The sequence below is a fragment of the Macrobrachium rosenbergii genome, chromosome 33, assembly GCF_040412425.1.
Source record: "Macrobrachium rosenbergii isolate ZJJX-2024 chromosome 33, ASM4041242v1, whole genome shotgun sequence".
Lineage (NCBI taxonomy): Eukaryota > Metazoa > Arthropoda > Malacostraca > Decapoda > Palaemonidae > Macrobrachium > Macrobrachium rosenbergii.
Window position 1 is genome coordinate 2,609,396 of NC_089773.1, and position 25,605 is coordinate 2,635,000.

The 25,605-nt window shown below is 38.2% G+C and overlaps 2 protein-coding genes across 6 annotated transcripts; both read left to right on the forward strand.

Annotated features, from left to right (window-relative positions):
- Positions 1 to 338: 338 nt before the first annotated feature.
- Nup50 (nuclear pore complex protein Nup50) lies at positions 339 to 9,701 on the forward strand. 5 transcript variants are annotated; one of them, XM_067133152.1, is made up of 3 exons: positions 339 to 530; positions 2,324 to 2,469; positions 7,897 to 9,701. In XM_067133152.1, exons 2-3 carry the CDS (start codon positions 2,467 to 2,469, stop codon positions 9,319 to 9,321), a joined length of 1,428 nt encoding a protein of 475 aa, XP_066989253.1. In that variant the 5' UTR covers positions 339 to 530; positions 2,324 to 2,466; the 3' UTR covers positions 9,322 to 9,701. The 5 variants fall into 5 exon arrangements, with proteins under 5 accessions (XP_066989253.1, XP_066989254.1, XP_066989256.1 ...); XM_067133155.1 differs by having other exon boundaries at positions 426 to 686; XM_067133156.1 differs by lacking the exon at positions 339 to 530 and adding an exon at positions 659 to 969.
- A 10,855-nt stretch (positions 9,702 to 20,556) lies between these two features.
- Positions 20,557 to 21,318, forward strand: LOC136855768 (uncharacterized). Its single transcript, XM_067133124.1, has 2 exons — positions 20,557 to 20,770; positions 20,957 to 21,318. Exons 1-2 carry the CDS (start codon positions 20,557 to 20,559, stop codon positions 21,316 to 21,318), a joined length of 576 nt encoding a protein of 191 aa, XP_066989225.1.
- The last annotated feature ends 4,287 nt before the right edge of the window (positions 21,319 to 25,605 follow it).

Below are 25,605 nucleotides of genomic sequence, written 5' to 3' on the forward strand. Positions count from 1 at the left end.
AAAGATAAATAAAAGATCTATAAGCACTTTTGTCAAAAGAGTTTGGTTAGAAATCTATGAAAATCTCCCCGAAAGTGACATTCTATGCTTTTATAATAAAGACTATAACTTTAGTCATATGGGAAATACATTATTTTGCATTTTAAAATTAAAAAAAAAATCTATATAAAAATAAATAAAAGACATAGATGTACTCTTCCAAAACACCAAGAAGGTTGGAAATCTATGAAAAATCTATCTCCCTGAAGTAAAGAATATGCCTTTATTCGTAAGGAAAAAGCATTCGAAACAGCATTCTATTGTATTTTACTATTTAAAAAAAATCTATAAAAATAAATAGAAGACTCAGAAGTAAACAGCGAGGTTGGAGATCTATGAAAATCCCCCCGAAAGTGACATTCTAAATCTCGAGCGCCATTCGTACCATAATAAATGTGTGACTCGCGACCAGTATTTTAGACCTAGACCGCTGCCGCCTTTTTTTATCGCCCCGATATCTTACAAGTCTCACTCGTCTATGGTGTAAACGGGTATGTAACGAGTCTTTTAGAAGTCATATGATGCTGATTTCATCTCCGTAGTTGTGTTATTTAGGTGAAAAGTCGTTGAATTTGGCTTCTGAAAATCGCCGACATCGTCGCGAGTGGCTCAAGGCCGCCAGACATATGACTACGATGTGAGCATGTGTACGTCTTGAGTGTCGATGGAATTGCCATTTTATGGGTTTATTATATCTCCTTTTGTAATCTATGGCCGATTTCATTTGGTAAATTGAGTTTGACCTCGTATTTGAGGCCGTGGATGCGTTATTTCACGTGGTGGCAGGCTGTATGAGTCTAGGCCTAAGCTAACCGAGACCAGTTTAAATTTGGTTGGTGGCAGTGGATTTATTTCGGTAGAATCTTAATATTTTTTAATTACTATGTAATTATTATGCAATTATTATGCATCCGGAGCTGTTTCGAAGAGGTACGTGAGGCCTGAGACAGGTTAGGCCTGTTTTTTTTTTTAGCGTGGGTCACAGGCGATGTCCCTGCGGCAGAATCCAGGCTTAATAAAGCTACATGAATATTTGAGTAATTTCCTTGAATAATCTGAATTAGAATTTAAATGATTAACTTTATTAGCCCAATGTTCAGTAGCCCTGTAGCCTACTTGAGGTGCAAGTTGAAACGGAACTTAATTTTGCTCTGACTGTAATGTAGGCCTAATCTGCCTTTAATGTCGGTATATCAACCTGTGGGATAGGTTTATAGTAATAATAATAATGATAATAATAATCCTTATTTTCAGCACGAGGCCATATACATGGAATATACATACATTGGTTGGCTTCATGTAGGCCATAGTCCATAATTTTTTTTTATGGGATGTGCCTAATGTCGGTTATGAATCAATTCCTTGTTATTTTTTTTACATTTAGGTTATTGGGTACAGTATCATTATTTTATATTCGTTGGGTACACTTATCATTATTTTTTGTGTATTCATTGGGTATAGTATTATTTTGTTATATTCAATGGGTACAGTACTACCTTTATTTTTTTATATTCATTAGGTACAGTATCATTATTTTATTTTTTCATATTCTTTAGGTACATTATCATCATTACTTTTTTTATATTCATTAGGTACAGTATCATTATTTTATTTTTTATATTAGAGTGTCATTATTTTTTATATTCATTGGGTACAGTATTATTATTTTGTTATATTCATTGGGTACAGTATCATTACTTACATATAAATTGGGCACAGTACCATTTTCACTCGTTGCTTTTCGGTCAGTCGAGAAGATCGGGTGACCGTTTTGGCTAGTGTCTCAAACCATTGTTGTCTAGAATATGAGACTTTTACCATTTTATGGCTGCCGAAAGATTTAAACCAAGCAGGAGATTTCTGACTGCTACTAATACTATTCTTGTATTTTAATACATTGTTATCTGTTTGTAAATTTATTCATTTTTTTCTTTTTTAATAAGTGCGATCTCTTCTTTCCGTATTTCACTTTACCTCCTCTTACTTCTTCCTAATGAACACCTTAATATTCTGTGGACGCTTTAATTTCAAGTCAGTGGCCCCTTTGGTGGGCTTGTTCCATACGAGTAGGTTCCATCTCCTGAATAATAATAATAATAATAATAATAATAATAAATAATAATAATATAATAACAATAATAATGATGATGGCCTTCGCCATGAACGCTTTGAGATTCAGAGAGTTTGGGAAACTGTCATAGTTTGTTTCCAGGGCTTTCACTCTCACAATTTTTTTTTTTTTTTTTGTGTCCAGCCTCCAATCTCATAATTCTCTTCCATCTAGGTCCGAATCTTCTGACTCGTCTGGTGCCTCCTGGACCCCAGCCGAACTCTCTACCCTCCCCGAGTGGTGCCGAGGACTTGTCCAAGCTATCTCCAACTCTTTAGTATTAGCTCATCTGTGTATGAAGCTCTCATAATTTCTCTATGGTATTATTGCTCTCTTTGTCTTTATATTTAACACTTATAATTCCTCTGATGGCTATTCTTGCTGTCACACCATAATTCATGGCTGCATGGCAGTGTTGATTGCAATAGACTAATACAGTATACAGTAAACTCCCCGTATTCGTGTTCTCATGATTTGCGGACTCACGCATTCGCGAGTTTCTCTGTGGAACATGTCTAGCCATCATTCGTGGAAAATTCACCCATTTGCGGTATTTTTCACAGAAATATTCATTAATTACTGTATTTCCATATAATTTTCATGAATAAATGCACTTTTTGTGATAAAACTGTTAAAATACTCAGGTATATGCATTTTTACAGGGTTTTTCTGTGTTTAAACTATCAAAATGGGCAGTTCTAAGTGTTTTTAGAGGGGTTTTAAGTATTCGCGGATTTGACCTATTCGCAGGGGGGTGTGGGACGCATCCCCCGCGAATACGGGGGTTCACTGTATCATCTTACATTTATTTCCATTCCAGTCTAACTGTATTTGGTTTCTTAAGCTCATTAAGCCTGCATGACTTTTATATGCTTTTTTTTAGCCTCAACAGATTACAGTCCAAGAGAACGTGTATAGTATGTCTTTATTCCCAAATACAGGCAGTCCCCAGTTATCGGAGGCGGCGCCGATCCCCCGTTATTGGTGTCGATAACCAGATATTGATGCCGATAACCGGGGATCGTTGCTTCTATCACCGATTTTCAGTTATCGTCACAGAACCCATGCCGATAACCCTGGACTGCCTGTATTGGGTATGAAAAATGCAACCTTTTTTAATCCTTTCCCTTGGTGAATGCCATGTCTTTATTACATTATTTCTCTTTGTCGTAGATTTATCATAGTACCCCATTTCTCCAGATCTAATGCATTCAATTAAGTGGTCTTTGCCTGTTATGTTGAGTGTTATATATTGAAACATCATCAGCAACAAGTCTTTTTAGTATAAAATTCACCAGAAAAGAAACGGCAAAGGTGACGACCCTTGTAGTACCCATCTATTGACTGCAAGTTCACTTATCAAGAATTCATAAATGTTAACAGTGTAATTACAAATATTAACAATGTACTGTAACAACTTCATTCATGAATACTAACATTACATTGGTCTATGGATGCTGTCATATGCCCTTTTGCAATCAACATGGCCACTAGAAAGGGATTTTGAAATTTCATACACTGCTGCATAATATACATACTATAGACAGATATACAGGCAGTCCCCGGTTATTGGCGATCCGGTTTTACGGCGCTTGTCTAGCGACGACAATAACTGGGTTTTCAGCAACGATAACTGGATTTTTTGCGCCAATATCCGCTTATCAGCACCGGCACCCACCTAACAGAGGGCCTAATATTCATCGATTTCCGTTTATTGGCGATTTTCGGTTATCGTCATGCTGTCGGGAATGGAACCCCCACTGATAACTGGGGACTGCCTATATGATTTGTGCCGCTCCTGACTTTTCTGAAACCATTATGTTCATCTCTAAGGATTTTATCGGTTTCTTTCTTCTGCTTGTTGCAAATGAGCATACTGAATGTTTTCATTACAACCAACATAAGTGCAGGGCCTTTATAGTTACCACATTCAGTTGAGTTACCTTTCTGTGTACCCTTACTCCAACTTCCAGTCCCCAGTCATCTGGCTTTGTTTCCGCATTGTATATTCTGCAAAAGTCTAGTTTGTATATAAGGTGTCGTTTAATTATCAGGTAAAATCTACCATGCTTCCATCATAGCCTGGTGCTTTTCAGCTCCTAAGTTTCTATATTACTAGTTCCTTTTAAAAAGTCTCAAGTTCTTTCATTAGTATATTCAAATCTTCCCTTGGATATCATTTCATGACCTCATGAACAGTGTTCTGTCTAGTGTTATTTTTCATCATCTGATGTTGTTATTAACCCATCTTTTCTTTTGACTGGTTTTGTCCCCCCCCCATTTTTTGTAGCCAAGAATGTTTCTGTGGGCAACCCCAACTAAACAAACAATCCTCGAACAGTTGGATTTGTCAACATCATTTGCTTGGTTTTGTGGTTATGCCCTTATCTCTTCATGCATTTCCTGTTGTTTTACCACCTAGACGAGTTCGTAGCACGTTCTAACCCTATGTTTGTCACCGACCTGAAATTTTCGTGCGAGTACCTTTTGCTTTTGTCTAGTTAATGTTGTATCCTGGGTCTCATAAAGATATTCATCTAGTTACCTCGTACCCTGGTAAAGTATTTTTCTAGCAGCTTGATAGACAATTTTAATGGTAGTTTAATCATTAATTGTCTAAGCCTCTTTAGATATGGTTTGTAGAGATGCAAATCTGATTTGACGGTCAGTTGTGAAAGCCTGTTGAGATTATTATTATTATTATTATTATTATTATTATTATTATTATTATTATTATTAAGTAGTTTAACTCTACTGCTGAGCCAGTTTATTTATCTCTCACATAGGTGGCCCAAAGGATTTGCGTGTATTAACAATAAGTTAAGGTTTTATTTATTAAGTTACAGCTTTTTGAAAATGTAGTTACTGGGTAAATTGAAAATGGAAGTTCTAACATAATTTCTTGAATTGATTTGTTTGCAAACTTGACAGTCTTTGTCAATTATAATGTAGACATTCACACTAACAATGTCAGTGTTACTCTACATTTTATACATATTCATTGTCAAGAAGCTGTATTGTATTAAACAACTTCTCTATAATCTTTTTAGTTGGGTGCTTTTAATTTCAACTGTAGTGTGGCAGTGATAAGTAAAAAAAAAAAAGTATATCTTAGTTTTACCAGACCACTGAGCTGATTAACAGCTCTCCTAGGGGTGGCCCGAAGGATTAGACTTATTTTACATGGCTAAGAACCAGTTGGTTACTTAGCAACGGGACCTACAGCTTATTGTGGAATCCGAACCACATTATAGCGAGAAATGAATTTCTATCACCAGAAATAAATTCCTCTAACTCTTCATCAGCCGGCCGCGGGAATTGAACTCCGGCCCATTGAGTGACAGTCTGAAGCTCTACCGACTCTCCCAGCGAAGGGCTGGCAGTGATAAGTAGGTGATGACTGGTGACATATGCTGATGACTGGTGACATATGCTTCTTTGCAGCTCTTAAAATTTCTCAGTTTGAAAGTGTCTCAGTGCTTGCCCTTGTAGCCTAAATTTCACGTTCAGTTCAGTTCAGTTCTCATAATTACTGGCTGTAATCTGTTTGGTTTCTGTGACTGCCATCTGATATTGTCCAGTTGTATATATTTATGGATGTCCTTGTGTTGGAAAGGGGTACCTCCAGGTAGGAGATTATTTGCAGGACAAATAATAATGATTGGAACCCCATTTTCATTTTCAGTCTCTCTCAGGCTTTCCTTGCCCATTATATCATCCATTCCTTCATTGTTGTAACCAATTTTTGCATTTATATTACCAGCAACAAATCTCGTCTTTCTAGTTTTACGCCTAACGTTCTATTGTTCGATATAAAATATGTCTCTTTCTTTGCAGAGTACATGTGTTGTTGCCTAGCACATTATAATCCAGTTCTGTACTCATATTGCACTGTCCTTTAAGCATTGCAATCAGTGATCAGCTGCTCTCCATTCAGCAGTGCTTTTATTCTTTTTTCTAAACCAATTCCATCTACCGCTCCTGAATAGGTACACATCATCCTCTCCTTTCCCGTTCCTTTATACTGTGACTCACAAACTGCCTAAATGTCCAGACCATACTCTTGAATTTATTTTCTCTTTGTTGCATCTTTCCAGTTTGATTGTGGTTTTACATTTCAATTTTGTATTTTCAAGTTGAAGACTCAGCACCCTCATATTCCCACGACCGGGGACCACTTTTAAATTTTACTTACACATTACTGGGACCGCTGTGGTGCGCTGTAGGCATTACTAAAGGGTTTTTGCAGTCTCCTCTCGGCCCTTAGCTATGTAATGTTTTGCCATGCATCCATTACTGCATGGCTTCCTTTCTTCCACCTTACAGCCCAGCACCTCTGTTGCTTTCTAGTGGATCTGTGGTCATCTTCCAGTTTCACCTTTATATCTGTGTACCTCATCTCTTTTTTTTTTTTGTTTTTTCTGCATTTTTCATCTGTCGTTTGTGGATCTCTGTATCTGTCCAACAACTCCAGCTCCCTCTTTTCACTGTTGTAAGCACTAAATGGCTGAAAGTGCCCCAGTGCTTTGCTTTATAGTGTAAATTTCATGACTCATGAATTCACGAGGTAGAGGATTGATGTGATAAACACTTAAAAGGATATCTACGTAGTACCTTGTAGTGCTCAATTCCTGCCTAGCTGAGGCCAGGGACTCCTGCCATTCCCGGTAGATTTTTTTGTATGTATCAGTAGCAAACTACTTGTTGATATTTTTACCTTCATGTTTACCAGTACAAATTTACTATACCTGTACTGTACTTCTTTATGCTCTGTTTTCTCTTTCACTTGTGTTCATTATGACCTTTGGAAGCACTGCTCAGAAGGTTTATGACATTTATGTTTGTTTTATGCTAATTTATGAACATGTAATTAATGGTTGTCTTTAATGCCATCAGCTGTTTATATGGTATCTTCAGTATTTTAATGATTAATTCACAAATTACTGTATTTTCATATTTTCATGAGTAAATGAACTTTTTGTGATAAAACTATTAAATTATTCAGGTATAAGCATATTTAGGTTTTTTTTTGGTGTTTTGAACTATCAAAATAGGCAGTTATAAGTGTTTTTAGAGGGTGTCAAGTATTCGCGGATTTTAGCTATTCGCGGGGTTTAGTGGCACGCATCCCCTGCCAATACCATTGGTTGACTGTTTATACAGTATTTGCATTCTTCAGTGGCTCTTTGATGACCAAAAATCTTTTGTTTTATGATTCACTCACCCAAGGGTACTGTGCATGAAATTTTTCCTTACCGACATATGTGCATAATTAAGAACAGATTTTGGGAGATATTTTTTTAAGATCTTAGTGGAAAGTACTGGCAAGTGTTCTGTTGACTTCTTGGCAATAGAAATCCCTAGTTCCTATGTCCATGTGTGATCATGTCCAAGTATGTTTATAAGGGATCATTGCATGTGTAAATAGATACACAATATTTCAACAATTTTCTGTGGGAAAATTAAGTTCATCAAGGCATAGGAAATCATAGAAAAATGGACTTGAGGCAGAAAGATTTAGGGACAGATCATAGTGGAAAGAACTCATTGCAGGTCTTAATCTATATCAAGGAAAGTTCCCATAAAGTTGTTGGTGTGGTTGATGGGGCTCTATATCAGTTTGAATTGATAGTGTTTAAATATCATTCTTTAAAAACAAATTCTAGATGATGCTCTAATCGTGCAGTGTTAGCATTGAATACTTGAGATTTATGGAGTCAAGATTAATATTAACCATTTCTTTTTAGGGAAAGATGGCAAAACGCACAGCAACTAGAGAGCTGACCCATGACAACTGGGAAGCAGAAGAAGAACGGGAGGAAATGGGGACATTTCGACAGGCTTCAGAAGAACAGCTGGCAACCAGGAAGATAAAGACTGCGCGGCGACGGGGCACGAATGGGGAAGCGGGAGCACCCTCAGTATTCAAGGGGCTGTCAGTCTTCTCTAGTTTTAATTCCTCTTCAACGACCTCTACTGCACCCACCTTCAATTTCTTGAACAGCATCTCAAAGGAGAGTTCGGACAATTCGTCAGGTAAACTGAACTCTAATTGTGATCCCACTCCAGAGAAGACATCGCAGCCTCTAAAAGTGACACAAGATTCGGCGCTGTCCAATGCCAAAGGATCTGAATCTAAATCAAAAGGACCTTTGGATAATAAAGAGGTTTCAGAAGAAGAAGGAAAGAGTACTATCTTCTTGACCCATCTCAAAGCACTGAATGAAGGAGTGGTGGTTTGGATAAAAAAACATCTAGATAAAAACCCGCATGTCAACCTTACGCCTGTGTTTGATGACTATAAAAAGCATTTTTCAGAGTTGCTAAAGAAATACCCACCTGAAGAAGGTTCCTCCAAGGAATGCGAGGGAGCTCCATCAACAAATTCTTCTAAAAAGGACCTAGCAGTTGGGAAAGAAAACACTCCAGTGGTGCCAGAAGTGTCGAAAGAAACGACGACAGTCAAGCCTTTCACTTTTGGCCTTCAGACTACAGCAGCAGAAAAGCCAGCTGAAAGTGTCAAGTCCATATTTACCTTTGGGTCAAATTCTAATGACAGCGAAAAGAAGGCCACTCCTATGTTTACTTTCACAGGGTTTAGTTCTGGCTCCCAAAAGTCAGAGGGATTAAATTTTGGAAATTCAAACAGCAACAGCAGTAGTTCTGGTATATTCGGTGGGTTTAACTCATCTACAAAAGATGGTAGTGCAGGGTTTAGCTTTGGAATAGGCAGCACATTGGCTGCGCCAGAGAATAAAGACGATGGGGACAAGACGGAAGAGGTTAGTGATGAGCCACCTAAAGTAGAGGTGAATGAGGTAAAGGAAGAAGGTGCGTTTTACGACAAAAAATGCAAGTTATTCTATATGAAAGATGGAGCATACGTTGACAGAGGTGTAGGCACATTATATCTTAAAAAGGTAGATGAAAAGACTCAATTATTGGTTAGAGCATACACAAATCTAGGAAATATATTACTCAACATTGTTCTCAATAACTCTGTACCGGCCGTTCGAGCTGGAAAGAACGGCGTTATTATAGTGTGCGTTCCTAATCCTCCCATAGAAACTGATGCCGAAAAAGCGAAGGAGCCAACCAAGATGTTAATTCGTGTGAAAACCACCGAGGACGCTGATGCGCTATTAGAGAAGATACAGGAGAATAAGAACTGAGTGGAATTAGGATATAATTGGCATTTTCTGATCTTTGAACCTTTTTGCTCTCCCATCAATTGTGCATTTTGTGAGAATACATTACATTGCAATACATCAGTGTATGTGGCTGTTTTATTGTGTAACTGACACTGGGAGTTGTTTAAGTACGTTTAATGACAACATATTGAAAGTGGAATTTCTTTTATCTGTTGTATTGCTATCACATTTTATCTTTCTTTGAAATGTCCTTCAAATTTGTAATTGCAGATTTTTGTATACTCTGAGTTCAGAAACGATATCAGATTATGACAGGAGATGGAAAGACTACTTCAAATTTTTAAATATGGTTTAAGTATTAGGCATGATGGTGTATACTAAATATATTCTTTTTGATGATACTCTCGTAGTATTGTTCCATACCAAACTTGTAACTGCTTTTTAAAGTCCAGCCTTTGGTTGATATCTTTCAACAGACATCCCTTATTTCACTTCTGGGATCTCCAGCTTTTCAACATACAGAAGATGTGAAGAGGTGATATTTATTACAGCACAGTACTGTATATTGTATATCTGAATAGCACATGAGATGTGTAGTAATGTTGTCAAATGCTTGACTGATTATTGAGGGAAATATTTGAGATGTGGAGAAAGGTGTGATTATCGTTTTGTTTCATAATATATGTAGAAAGATTTTTTGATTTTCTTTCTGTTCATTGAGTGCTTTGCCAAAGGCTAATGAGTTGGAATGAGCTGGCAAATGCAGCCAAGGGAAGGCATTTTTTCTAATTTACACAGGTTGGGATTATTGTAAGGTTGTAAATATAATTTTTTGTTGCATAATTGAAGTATCCTATTTTGGTTACAAAGTGCCGGGACGACGAGCACTTGCGAATGTTGTTTTCAGTTGAAGGCGAGACTTTTATTTATAGGATAAGCCAGAACAAATATGTGAAAAGATTTTGTTTAGATATATTCCAGGTTGCTAGTACTATAGGATGAATTGTTAAGAAAGGTAAATGCTTATGGCAAGTCAAATGGAGTATGGTAAAGTACATTGCATTTTTCATGGCAGTGCATAGAGAATGTGAGGGGTTGCACAATACAAGTCCATAACTAATTGTTAAGTAGTTGGCTATTTGGGATGTTTCATTGATGTCTGACATGGTATTAGAAACTGCAGTGAAGTCAGTCTGTGCACATGTTGTGATGCCTCTTGCACAGGTTAAGTGCAGAGGACTCCACACTAATTCAGCTGTGTGGAGATATATGTGGGAAAAGGAATAAATGCCTGCATATTTGAGCAAAATTTTGTAATGTCTACTTCATGAAAGCTCCAACAGGAGAGGCAACAAATAAGAGCAAATAATGGAAGCATAAACTATAGAGAACTTTATATTTCCTCTTAGGCAGTCCCTGGGTTATGTCAGGGGTTCTGTTCTTGAAGCGCGAAGCTGGAAAACGATGTAAGCTGGAACACCATATTAAAAAATTGCTAAAAAAGGGATTTTGACAAAGGAAAAATCTATTTCTGTGGGAAGACCTGTGTCACCCAGTGAAATTGGTTCCATTTAGCACATTTCTAGGTATAAGAATTGCTACATATACCAGAGAAAAAGGCTATCTAGATTGCTGGGGTTACTACCCCCAGTTCGCTCATCTAAAACAGATGTCGATATACACAAGGGGTGAGCTATTACCACTACCACAGGCCTTCGTCCAACAGACTTCTCAATTCTCAAAGTCCCAAATTGGATGTGCCGTTACAAACCTGTAACTGCAATTCTTATACCTAGAAATGTGCTAAATGGAACCAATTTCACTGGCTGACACAGGTCGAACCCAGAAATGAGAAATAAATTTATGGAAGCCTTGCCTTTAACCATTTGCTTGTCTTGAAAACTTTCCAATTGATTTACTTTTCGTCTGGTGAGGTGTGCATCCATGATCTTGTAGAATTTCCTCCAAAAATGCATAAATATTCTACTGTTGCTTACAGCGTGTTATAAGACTGAAAGGGCGTAACCTCAGAACATCCACTGTAACCCGGATCGGATTTTTTGATGAATATATTTGAAAAGCGCCGTAGGCTCAGAACGACGTGAGCTGAGACCGACGTAACCCCGGGGACTGCCTGTATACGAAATCTACTGTCTCAAAAAATGTTCGTCATTTTGTAAACGTGAAATTAAGCAGTCGTGAAATAAGTAAATAGGTGTGTCTTGATGTACGTAATGAGGTTGAAAAATAAAAATGGAAATGAAAGTCATTACAGGAGGTTCTGAATATGAAAAGTTCCTTTTTAGTTGTTTAAAAGCCTCACAAGAGAGAGACTGGCAAGGGGACAAGTAGAAATCCTTGCAAATTGTTTTGAAACTACACATTAATAGATATGCATACAGTATTCATCAAGGTAATTTATGCCTATTGGTACTAATTATGTGGTATCCAAATACCATTGTACAGGCAGATTTGGTTCTATGAAGTTTGTCTAAGATTGTATAATCTACATATGTTTTGAGTCCCCAAGAGTAAGAACTCCTTCATCTTAAACAATACAACAATGAGGTATTGTAAATTGATATGTACCAGAGCATTTATAGGAATTATTTGGTGATTTTGAATACTTTTAAGTTATACAGAAATGGCAATTGGATGGGCCAGGAAGGGTAGCTATCCAAAAGTACAATCATGGAAACTTGTCTTCTACTGAGCTTGGTGTAGAAAACAATTACTGTAAGCAAGCAAGGAAAAATTTATAAGGCAGAAAAGAAGTTAGTAGCGTAAAGATTTAAAAAAAACTATATGAAGTCTTTTGTAACTAGGAGTGACCGTCAGGGAATGTTATGTACTTAGTATTTCGTCTTTCTACGCCTCTCTTACAACTGGGAAAATTCCTGTAGGATGAAAGACCTGAGAAGCATACAAGTTTGGTGTTGGACATATTTGTCATATTATGAACCAGATGCCTAATTAAAACCTCTGAAACCCCCAGTCTTTTACTGTGTTATAAAATCTGTGCATCAAATTAGAACAACCATGCATTTAAGGCATTACAGGGGTATGCAGTATTTGTTAAGACTTCAGTGCCAGTGGGAAATGTTAGGGCCCTAAATGTGACCTTTCTTCATGTGTATTGGTTGTACTGATGCATTTTCTTTTTCTTGGAATGGATGACAGATTGGTTTTTAAAGTATTGAAAAGACGAAGATGCTCACAACTGATAGCTCAAAGTTCCTGAGACTAGGAAGCGTAATGTTAAATGTCTTTTTCCCTCCGTTTGTGGTGATTTGTTTCCGTGCCCTGAATTATTTTTTGGCTTATTTCCTTTTGATGTTGATGATCTTCGTTCATTACTTTTTTATCCTTGAAAATTTAGTAGGAATGCCAATTTTTGAAGAAGAATTATAGTGCAGCAACTTTTAAAGACAATTTGCCTTAGGTTTGTAATGTAGAGCAAGGCTGTATTCCCAATATCTGTGCTTAAATCCAGAATTGCCAGTTTAGACAGAACATCATTACATCATATCATTATATAATGTGGGTTTTGGAAACCATTCTCAAATATATCTCAGCTCTTGAGAGTTTTCAAATTTTATTTCATGTATTCTTGAAGGGAAAATTTCTGTTACATATTCAGATTCCATTAGATTGTATGTTTTCTGATGTTAGGAATTTTCTCTGTTACTGTTGTTTTTTGTGTTGAAATATGCTTTGCAAACGAGTTACGGTATTTTCGTTGTTGCTGAGAGTTTTTTTTGTGTTTTTGTTCATGGTAAGAACCAGCTTTTAGTTTTTTTTATGAGAGGGAATTCATGTGATAAGTTATTGTTCATATTGAATAAAATATGAAAAAAATTATTTGACAGTTTTTCTATGTATTACATTGAAAAATTTGTCTTGTTTCCAGACAGTTTGATACATGGGACACACTACTGTAATGGAGACCAGAGATAAAAAAATGAAAATTGCATTGAGAGAAGTGTATAGCGTTCTTTTATTACAGGTACAGTAATGCACATGTAATGTGGGACAGAGTAAGTTAAATAACTTAACTGCAGGTCATTAGTTGAAGGAATGTCCTATTACAGAATGTTTATAATCAAGTCATTGTTTTTAGTAAGACAACACTAGTGTTTTATTGAAAGTGTCACAGTTCAGTGATGTTTGGTCGATCTCAGATTGTAAATTTGTAGCAGGTGTCAAATATTTTGTTGAGCAAATGCCAACTGCACCTCTGTAATCTTAAGCGTGCTAAAAGTGGGAAGACCATTTCAAATTTGAAGGAACCGTGAAGGCTATGTTTTTGGTATGGTATAATTTGTCTGTTAATTTTGCTGAAGGTAGGCCTCCTACAAGCACCAAGTAATTCGATTTAGGGAGACATATGAATGCAGCATTTGAGGAGAAGGTGCCTTGTAGGGGTGGATTGTTCAGTCTTGCCGATGTTCGTGGACTCCAAACATCGCATCATTTTTGTAAATTTGTTAATTAGACTACTTTGGAACAGTTTTGTACTTCTGCAGGGCTGGTTGAAAAATTTGTGCTTACTTGAGGGTAGAAAACTGGAGATTAAGCTAAAGAGGCAGGACTCCATGTCAAAAGAGGCCAAAGGAACAAATAAAAGTAGAAAGGAACAGTGTGGTTCCTCAAAGGGATTCCTTCTGCAATGAGAATTGAGAATGGGAGGCACAGGAGATACTGTACTGCAGGTATACAAATGCGGTTTTTTTTTTGACATCTGTAAGTTATTGGTGAAAAGCCATTGGTTCTGGCAGCAACCCCAGTTACTGTACTTGTTTCATTATTGTTTTTTAATAACTACATTGTTTCGGCATTAGTACTGTACCAGGTTTTGGTTACAACCAGCAAACCAGCTTGAATTTATTTGTAAAAGGAATTACATTTCTTCCAGGTCAAGATGAAGTATTTTTTTCAGCGGGAAGGCATCAGAGGATTACCATTTATATATTCCTGGGTTCTAAGTATGTTAGTACTTGTGCTTAGTTATTTTGTTTGGGTTCACTTTGGTTAACAACAGGGTTGATGACTGTTGAAATTTTATTTGTACTTTGAAGCAAAAGACTGTATCCATGTTCTCGCCTTTCTGCTTGTGGTCTTTTCTGGGCTTAATTCCTCTAGCTCATTGAAAATGCTGAAGTTAGGTATGCAAAGCTAAATTACAGTCTAGAAATGAGTTGAAAGTTTTAGTATGCGTGTTGGATATCAGAGCACTTTTGCTAACATCTATTGCAGTGCGTGCTTTAATCACTATTAGTTCCCTATGTCTAGAGCAAACCTTAGGTTTGGTTGGTGATTAGATGAGTGACAGCCAATAGAAGGCGGATGTTTTTGACTCGCACGCTTCCCAGGCCAAATGTCGAGTCGTTGACATGGTGGTAGTTATCTCATTCCAAAGATCAGTACTTAAAAACATGCAACAGGTCTGGGATATCTGGCATTAGTGGAAATGGGTTCCAGTGGAGCCTGTGAAGCCAAGCATATGAACTTTGTCCAGAGGAACTAGTGTTTTAGAGGTGCCAAAGTCTGTAGTTCTGTTTTCATAGTCTGTGATACTATGGAAGAGTCGTCAAGATCTATAGTTATGGGGTGCGACCCTTTGTGTGTTGTAGGGTCTGTTTAGAAGTGTTCAGGGGCTTCAGTAAATCAGTGGTTGCTGACTTTGTACAGCCTTTACTGTAGTTGGTAACAAGCAGGTTACAGCATACTGAGATAGATATAAACAAGGAGGCTATTGGCTCCTCAACAGAAGCTTTGGGGCCTGGCTGTAAAGTAAGACTACAGTATACTGTACTGTACATCTGTTATCAGCCTGCATAGATCGTAATCTAAACTAACCTTCAATTTACACTTGACATTTAGTTTGAGTGATTTATTTAAAAATGTATCACATCTAAAATGGTAGCACAGCCAAAATGATGATAAAAATGCAGGCGATGAGTACTGAAGGCAGTGATTCACAGCCTTTCGATCCAAAAGAGAATAAAGAGACTACCCACTCTCATAATATGGATTGGTTTAGATCACAATGGTGAACTGCTGCTCTAAAATAGTCAGTGTCAAAAAAGTCTATGCGATGTGAAGTAACCCACATTGTAATACATTTTAGTCTGTTCTCTGGTCCATAATAATAGTAATAAAATAATGTTTCCAGTCTTTGTGATCTTCCAATTAAACAGGCAGACTGACTCCATAAGTGGCATATTGGTAAATTTTTGCTCCACCAATTTATTTTAGAGGGAAGGTGCTCACATGCAAGTTTGCTTGCTGTTACTGTTTGCTGATTGCGGAGCATATTAAGTAAGGTGTAGAGTACTGCCCCAGTTAATTTAACTAGTGGCAGAGTTACTTCCAAGGGGAATCCTGTGCTGGTAGTCAGGGAAGAAGAGGTCAGTATTAATGCCCTCATCTTTCTTAAGGTAACTGGAGTTTTTAACAATATTTAGTAATATCTGTTCAGGCTTCTTGTTCATACAGAAAAACAAACTATCATTTAACTTTCTTCTTTTTCATAGACTCGCTAGCCTCTCAGCCATTGGATTTAAGCTACTGTACACATTTTGTTCCATAAATCTTTTCTCATTATCGTTGCATTTCATTTTATGGATGAAGATCAGGTTGAAAACTTCCCAGTTGAATGGTGAGGTGTGTGTCCATGATCTTGTAGAATTTCCTCCAAAAATGTACAAATATTCTTCTGCCGATTACAGCGCGCCATAAGACTGAAACGACGTAACCTCGGAATATCTGCTGTAACCCGGAACAGATTTTTTGATGAATATATTTGAGAAGCACTGTAAGCTTGGAACAACATAAGCCAAGACCGACGTAACCTGGGGACTGCCTATAATGATGGCCCTACTATGTCCCAGGATGCTTTGCATAAATCAGGCCAGCTTTGGGTTGATCAGAAAGTCTTGAGGTGCTACTACGATAAGCCATACTGCTCATATCAATACCAGGACGACTCTGGTGACATTAACAGGAATCAGAGTGATTGAAATTATTGAGGACATTAATGCATGGTGGCAGGTTGGCACCAACAGCAAAAAAGTTAAGTATACCTTAGTTTTACCAGACCACTGAGCTGATTAATAGCTCTCCTAGGGCTGGCCCTAGGATTAGACTTATTTTACGTGGCTAAGAACCAATTGGTTACTTAGCAACGGGACCTACAGCTTACTGTGGAATCCGAACCACATTATAACGAGAAATGAATTTCTATCACCAGAAATAAATTCCTCTAATTCTTCATTAGACGGCCGGAGACTCGAACTCGGGCCTAGCGAGTGCTAGTCCACAACTCGATCGACTCGTCTAACGAGGAACTATGCACCAACAGCAGAAATATAAGTAATTTGACTTGTAGTATAAGGAAGTGTTATTAATGAAGATGTTGCGCTGAACGACCCTGTAGGTCCCAGTGCTTGACTTCAAGCTAAATCACATATTCCATTCCTGATGGAGATGTTAGCAGGAAAAGTGGAGCTTGCTTCACATAATTTGACTGTCATCTGTTCCTTGTGAGGGAGGTCAACATTATTACGAGAAGTATTTTGATGTCTTTATGTGATTTTTATGTGCATGGACGGCAGAGTGTTAGGAAGTGATGCAGACTGCCCGTAACTTACGACTGGCTAATGTTCCCGCTGACACTTTGCTAGTTGCAAAATGTAATTTTCAGGTTTTGCACACACTGTATATACTGTACTATGGATGCATCTATCTACTGTGTGGTCTTTATTCAAGATGTCACGAGATGTATATCTTGCTGTTATCCAACTTGTATATATTGTTTTACTATATTTCAGCAATGTGATTCCTTCACAGGGTAAATATTATTTCATTGTGTGGTTGCCAAGGTGTGTAGTCTTTGAGTGTGGAACAGTCTGCTCATTATCCCTTTGTATATCATACAGCTTCTGAATTATTGGGTTGATGTTCAGGTCAACCTTGTGAGTGTGTGCACTTGATCAAATCCATTAAGACGAAGATCAGTCGGCTGGTCCTGACAATTATGGAGGCAGGGTATGGGTGAAGAGTAGCTGACGGCCTTAAGTGTCACATTAGAAAATTGTAGATACTGAAATGACTGTTGGAATTGAAATGGTGAAAGTTCAGACCAAATTGATCCAAGTTCTCTGCTTAAATGGCCCTTTCATTTTCCTTTTTTTTGCAATGCATCCCAGTGCCTCATCTATCTAGATTATTTTTCTTTTTAATTTTTTTATGAAATGATTTAATAAGACTGCTGAGTTACGTATATAGATTGCCCGTGTTTCCTTAAGGAATTTTATTTTGTAATTACTAAGCAGAAATAGGGGGAAAAACATATTTAAGAGATACTGACAGCATTGTTGGAAGGTATCCCAAAGGGAGCAAATGAAAACTGAGGGGTAGGTTGTAGAGAACCTTTGGTGATGCTGTAGTGCGTCAGCCAAGATAGCAGGAGGAACCACCTTTTAGTGTTCCCTTGTTGTTCCTTTTGGGTGATAGAATGCAGGAACACAATACAGTACGTTAAACTCTTCTGCCTTCCTACTGTGATCTTGTTTATTCCTTGCTGTCGGTTACCAGTTATGATGACCTAATTATTTGTTGAAGGAAAATCTGAGCTTTAGATAAGAATATAATTGAAAGAAGAAGGAACTGGCATTAGCATAAACGTGTGTCTGAAGAAGTGGATGATTACATGGATGATTTAGAACTAAAGCAATGTAGTTTGTGTCAAGGTCAAATTGCTTGTGAACTTGGTGTTTTTGGTACATAAAGGTTGACAAATGAGGTTTTGGCAAATGAGGTCACTAGTTGACATACCAGTACTGTATTTATTTGTTCTTGCTGCTTACCAAGTCATCAACAGCAATATTGTACTTTACATGCTAAAGGTTGGACATGGGGAAAGCTTTTCATTTCCAATGGTCATCATAAAACATTTAAATTTGGGTTTCTGTTCATGGGGCTGACATATAATAAGATTCCTTAGCTCTTTTCGCCTTATGATCTCTGATAGAATTCCCATCTCATTCTCCATTAGGGCTTATTTCTATCCTTTCACATACATCTGGCCCTCTCCACTGGTTGGTGTTATGCTGCTTCCATACCTTCTACATTACTGTTTTGACTGGCAGTTTTTCTCAGTCTCATCACATGACCTGTCCATCTCAAATCTGTGATATCTCGGTTTTATTCCAGCCCTTTCCCTCAAAATACTCAAATGTTTAGGACTGGAAGTTGGCATTTATTGCTAGTTAAATGCTGATGGAATGGATGAATGTCCTTGATCTTTGGTCAGTGCTCTTGCATAGATAAGAGGTGCCAAGGTAGCAAACTCTGCTAACTAAATTAAAGACTGGTGTTGGAGAGTAATAATTTGAAATGTTAAGATTTACAGTGAATTACAATCACTACATATAAAACTAACTTTATCATTGGCTTCCAGGCCTCTTTGTGACTTCGGAGACAACTTTGAATGACAAACTGCTGTTGCATTTTCAGTTGACTGGTTGAGTGAAATCTTTTGATAATTGCTGTGATGTCTTTGGATAAATGATTGCATGTGTCTCCAAAGTTTAAAGGCAAATAATTTCAATGGGCTAATAGTTAGATACTGATATTCCAGTTATCAAGTGAGAATTGCTGACGATTTTGCTTATTTTTTTCCTTATTGTGTCAATTTTACATGAGGTTGTCAATTGATGGGGTCAGAGACACAAAGTTCTTTTTGCTTTCTTTTCCCTCGTGAACTTTCTTCCTGAATCCTTATTTGGTTGACGTCTTTTCACAAATTCTCAACTGGTTGAAGTCCTTATCTATGTCCTTCCTTCTACAACTTCTTCTTCTTCTTCTTTCAACTTGATCAGTCCCACTGTATAGCAGGGTCTGCTGCTCGAGTCAACTTTCTCCATCAAATTCTATTCCCTGAACCTTCTTCCCCCAGTCCCACCTCACCCATATCCCTCCTTGCCACATCCATCCATCTGATCCGCTGACACCCCACACTCCTCTTCCTCCCTATCACTGGCATGTTCTTAGCTCTCTTGATTGGTTCCACCTCCTCTCTTCTTATTACTTGGCCATAGTATCTTAGACGACCTTCCCTAGCCTTCTCCTCCTACAACTTCCATATTCACAATTTCTCCAACTGAGTGTTCCTCTTTCCTTCCCGTCACATGATGAAACCACCTTGGTCATCGAGATCTTGTGGTGTTCCTTGGTTTTATCACTGATTTGAATGGGGGTTTTAAAGGTATGGTGCTTCAGTGGCACTGTGTACAAGTGTGGTTTTTGAAATGCCCTTTTTCACTTTGCTGTTTAACATCTTTAACATCCGTAGGGGGGTAGTGTTGTAAGTGCACCGATGCACTGTAGGCATTACTTAAGGTTCTTTGCAGCGTCCCTTCAGCTCCTAGTTGCATCCCCTTTCATTCCCTTTACTGTACCTCCGTTCACCCTCTCCTAGCAATTGTTTCATAGTGCAACTGCGAGGTTTTACTCCTGTTACACCTTTCAAACCTTTTACTGTCAATTTCTGTTTCAGCGCTGAATGACCACCTAATGATAAGGAGAGCTGGTGGTGGAACCAAGATACTCAAGATAAGGTAAAAAGGAAACGAGAAGCAAGGATAATATATGAAAGGGATGAATCTGTGGAAAATGAAATGGCTTGGGAAATCGCAAATAAAGAAGCAAAAAGGGCTGTGGCAAGGCAAAAGCAGAAGGAATAAATGAGATGTATGAGAAAGTAGAAACATCAGAGCGTCAGAAGATGATATACAATATAGCAAAAAGAAGAGATAGAGCAACTAAAGATCTGACGCACATCAAGAGCAGATCAAGGATCGAAATGGAAGAGTTTTGTCAAGGGAAGAATGTAAAAGAGCAAGATGGAAGGAACATTTTGAGAAGCTATTAAACGAAGAGAACCCCAGAAGACTAAGAGAAGGACACCCACGAGTAAAAGCAGTTCCAGATATCACCAGAGAAGAAATGAAGAGAGCACTTGACAAAATGAAAAATGGAAAGGCTGTTGGACGTGATGGTATACCAGTTGAGGTGTGGAAATGCTTGGGAGGAGATGGGGTTGATATACTCTGGGACCTCTTTTCAAAAGTCCACCGCTAAGAAAAAATGGCGGACAGCTGGAGAAATAGTATTATGGTCCCAATATATAAGTGAAAGGGGGATATACAAGACTGCACAAATTACAGAGGGATAAAATAGATATCTCATACCATGAAGATATATGAACGAATTACAGAGAAAAGAACAAGGAATGAAACAGCAATAAATGAAGAACAGTTTATGCCGGGAAAGGGTACAGTAGCTGCAATTTTTGCACTAAGGCAAGCAATGGAAAAACATGCAGAAAGACACAGAGATCTACATCTAGTATTTACTGATCTGGGGAAGGCATATGATCGGGTACCTAGGCAAGAAGTGTGGAGTTGTATGAGAGAGAAGGGTGCTTCAGAAAAGTATGTTAAAGTAGTCCAGGATATGTATGCAGAGGTTATCACTCGGGTAAGGAGCACTGTGGGAACAACAGAAAAGTTTAGTGTAAGAGTTGGTTTACATCAAGGTTCAACTCTCAGTCCCTGCATCTTTGACCTTGTGATGGATGTTATTACACCAGATGTCAGAGAAGAAGTCCCGTGGAGTGTGATGTTTGCTGATGATGATGTTTTGGTGGACCTGACTAGAGAAGGGGTGGAGATAAAACTAGAGATGTGGAAACAAGCACTTGAAGATCGAGGTTTAAGGATAAGCAGAGCTAAGACAGAATATCTGTGGATGGGAGGGGAAGGAAAACAGGGTGCAGTTAAATTAGGTTTAGACGACATCAAGAGGGTTACCACTTTCAAGTACCTTGGGTCCTGTATGATGGATGATGGTGGCATGGACTCAGAAATAAACCACAGGATACAGTGTACTTGGATGAATTGGAAGAGACCGTCGGGAATATTGTGCGACAAGAGGATTAGTGCAAGAGTATAAGGAAGGTTTTATAAAAGTGTAGTTAGACCAGCGATGGTGTATGGGGCTGAGACGTGGGCAATCAAGAATGCTCAAGAAAGGAAGTTGGAAGTGGCAGAGATGAGGATGTTGAGACGGATGTGTGGGGTCACGAGAAAGGATAGGATCAGAAACGATTATATTAGAGGGATATTCAAAGTGGTAGAAGTGTCAAAGAAGATTCAGCAAAGAAGATTGCAGTGGTTTGGTCATGTCATGCGGAGAGAGGAGGATCATGTGTGTGTGTAGAAGGGTCATGGACATGGAGGTGGTTGGGAGGAGGAGGAGGAGGAGGGGAAGGCCAAGATTCAGATGGAAAGATAACGCAGCAAATGACATGCGGGAAAAAGGGTTAAGAAAACAGGATATGCAAGATAGAGGAAGATAGAGAAGGCTTACACGGAACAGCGACCCTATATACTGTAGAGATGGGTAAAGGCTGAAGACAAAGAAGGAGACTAGTGATGATAGGTCTAGCTAAACCGCTATATTGCCAGCCTTTTGCAAAAATCTTTCTTCTTCTTCTTCTTCTTCTTCTTCTTCTTCTTCTTCTTCTTCTTCTTCTTCTTCTTCTTCTTCTTCTTCTTCTTCTTCTTCTTCTTCTTCTTCTTCTTCTTCTTCTTCTTCTTCTTATTATTATTATTATTATTATTATTATTATTATTATTATTCAGAAGATGAACCCTATTCGTATGGAAGAAGCCCTCAGGCGCCACGGACTTGAAATTCAAGCTTCCAAAGTATACGGTGTTCAGTCGAAAGAAGTAACAGAAGGTAAAGGGAAACACAGAAAGAGGAGATCACTTATTAGAAAAACAGGTAAGTTAATAAATTAATAAATAAATAGATAAAAATATAAGGAAATTATTAACATACAAAACTTCTGAGGTTCCAACTGCACGTTCCACAATCCACCGGTGTGAGGAATGAAGGACCTCTGGAACTGAGAAGTTCGACAGCGAGGCACATTTACTGCATATTGGTGCTTAAGCTCTTCAGAGAATCTGGTTGCTCTCTCTCGGCAGGAAAAGGGGATCAGGGATCAACTGTGAACGTGAAAGATCTCTTAAAATACAACTTATGAAAAATTGACAAACAAAAGACCATCCGTCGATGGTCCAAGTCATAACTGATAATATTAGGAAACAGAAACCTACCACCACGAACCACGCTTTCTAAAAGAGATAATTCCCTGGCAGAAGCAGACATCCACACCATAGAACAGTATTCTAGTAAGGGAAGGACGAATTACCACTTATATAGTGGTCTAAAAATAAGATTTTCTACAACTTATGAGAGCACAGGGAGAATAGAAATTGGCCTGTAGTTCCTGCAGTCTGCAGATGTGCCACTCTTCGGAACAGGCACCGCATTACTAGACTTGCTTTCACCCACAAAGATACTACGTTGACATAAAAACCTATAGAATCTACTAATCTTGGGAGACAACGCACTGGAAACCCTTTTTTTTAAAAAAAGGTAAGAAACCATCAGGATCTTCACCACCGCAGCTATAAAGATTATCAAGAGTTTTCTTAACATCCCTGGAGCAAAATGCAAATTTTGTAAGAATAGGTTCAGGATGACAAGTATCAAGGAGAGGGACATCCTCAGCTGATTGCTTAGCTTCAAAAGCTCGAAGAAGTAGTTCAGCCTTTTCCCTAGGGCCGGTAACAAATCTACCATCGTCTATTAGTAGTGGTGGAATGGAAGATGACCCAGACCCAAAGATAGATGGATGCCAATTTGGTCCACCAAAGATGAGGCTGAGTAATTCCTTCAAGTGTCCCCTTCAAGGAATTATTGTCATTTTTCTCGGCGAGACTCAGACGTGATGTGAAGTTAGCTCGTGCTGGTGTGAGCATCCCAGGAAAAAGTGAATATATTCAGCTTCAATTTAAAACGACACCAAACACAGTATCTTACTAAGAAACGTAACTTGACAGAAAGCAATAAAAGTTAAGTTGGGAAGAGTGTGACAGAACCCAGGAGTCTGGCGTGATCTACATGGGGTCATGACAACACCAGAGTGACTTATAAGGGAATATTTATGAGATTTCATAAGACCTATGATAAATACGGCAGGCCCATAAACGTTAAGGTTAACATGAAAACTAATTCTGTAATGGTTTGCAACAACGACAAAGATCAAGAACGCATAGGACTGCCTATACACAACTTCAAACTTTTTTTTACAACATGCCTAAGCACTTGAAATTCGGTTATTATAAGTTGCCAATACACGATATGAAACTGCAACCTCCATTTTTGAAGAGGGTTCTTCATTCTGGTTATTTTGAATCTCATAAACACTATTCGCAAATGATAAGTAAAAAATTAATCAAATTACGAATGATAGGGTAAGACAATACGGGCCGCCCCCTCCATAGATAATACGGCAAAACTGTAACCAGTAAACACCCACCCCTAGGTTGCGTTAGGTTGGTGTTATTGGGCTGTTTTAGTACCCTGTCATTTCCTAGCCACTTTTGCATGAAAAACCCAAAATGGTTTTTCATGCAAAATTGGCTGCCTGGAGTCTTATTGGCAACTTATTAAATTTTACCGGTTACTCTACAGTAAAATCAAATATCTTGCATAGGCCTAACGTTCGCTTGTCAGTGCATCCATTCTCGTAGTTAGCGTCATTAAAGATTATTTTTCCAATTTACGGACGAAGATTTGACTTTGGTATCACAATAAAGCTATTTCATGTTCATGAAATGAAATCTACTTGGAATACAGTTTGAATGAAAGGAAATCTATGATCGGAACAGTTTGTGGTCATAGGGCAACTTTCGAGATGTCTGATGACCACTTGCACCAGATAAGGTCAAATGGAGACGTTCGAGATACGACATTATTCGTGCTCGCACTTTTTCAGAGCTGAGCATTTCAAAGATAATCAAGCTTATCCTCAACGGCTAATGTCGAACGCTACGATCACTAGCCATGCTTATTTCATTGTTTTTTTCTGTATAAAGAATTTTTATGTTAAATTTAGCTACAGTTGGAAAATAATCGTTAATTTTTAATATTTTACTCAAGAAGTCTTATTTCTCTATTTAATTTTAATAAAGAAAGAGAAATCGCTTGACAAATGAAATGTAAAAAGCGAGAAAAGAGTCAAGAGACAAAAGCAAAGGTTTCGTCCTTCCATCAGGGAGGAATCCCAGCACAGAAGTCAAAAGACTTGGCCACCCCTCCCCCCAAAAAAAATGAGTGGCGTTTGAGAAAACCAGAACTATTTAGTCACTGTCACATTCCTGTATTAGCGACAATATCAGATATAACTTTTCTGTGCAAAAACTTTCCTAGCATCGCGGCTCCTTCATAAAAATGTCAAGATGGCTCATTGGCGGCACATTAACCCATCTCACAAATAATGCACCATTGAGCTTACTAGATAGCACAAATGAGGTTGATGATTGGTTTAGATGAATACTACAATCTTATGCCAGCATGAGCTCTTGCTCAAAGACAGTCTGTAGGGACTGTAAGACTGAAGGGAAAAAGAGGTCTGGTCTGGTCCTGTGGACTCTTAAACATACTGAGACTTCAAATGAGGGTATTTTGTTATTATAAAACAAAGTCATGGCGTGAAAAACAATAAAAATGAAACATATTCTTCTCTGTGGCTTTAACAATTATGTTGGGAAGGACAGTAAAGATGTGACAGTGAAATAACCACAATCATAGCACGGTTATGGATGTGCAAAAGTAATAAACTTCAAAATATATCTATGAATGCTTTGTCTCGTCAATACCATGACCTAGATATTATCAGTAACCTATAAAAACAGTAAAATATTCGCCGAAGCTTCTTCGATGCAATCGAGTTTTCTGTACAGTGCATAATGCTGTGTGATTCTCTCAGTCTCAGCCACGGCCCATCAACCTCTCAGCCGCGGCCCATGAAGCTTTCAGCCACGGCCCGGTTCTGGCCTGTTTTGTTGGCACCTATATCGTTGCCAGACGCATGATCATGGTTAACTTTAACATTAAAAAAAATAAAAACTACTGGGGCTAGAGGGCTGCAATTTGGTATGTTTGATGATTGGAGGGCGGATGATCAACATACCAATTTCCAGCCGTCCAGCCTCAGTAGTTTTTAACATCCCAGGGCGGACAGAAAAAGTGCAGATGGACAGACAGACAGCCATCTCTATAATAGTTTTCTTTTACTGGAAACTAAAATCTATTCATTCATTAGCTTTGAATGAGGTAGAGCACAGGGTAAATAAATAAGGCCTTATTTGTCAGTTCATA

What these genes read in the sequence shown, in the direction of transcription:
- LOC136855768 (XM_067133124.1), top strand. Translation starts at nt 20,557, where the DNA reads ATGAAGATATATGAACGAATTACAGAGAAAAGAACAAGGAATGAAACA. An exon ending in TAGGCAAGAAGTGTGGAGTT is followed by an intron (nt 20,771 to 20,956) that starts GTATGAGAGAGA and finishes TTATTACACCAG; the next exon opens with ATGTCAGAGAAGAAGTCCCG.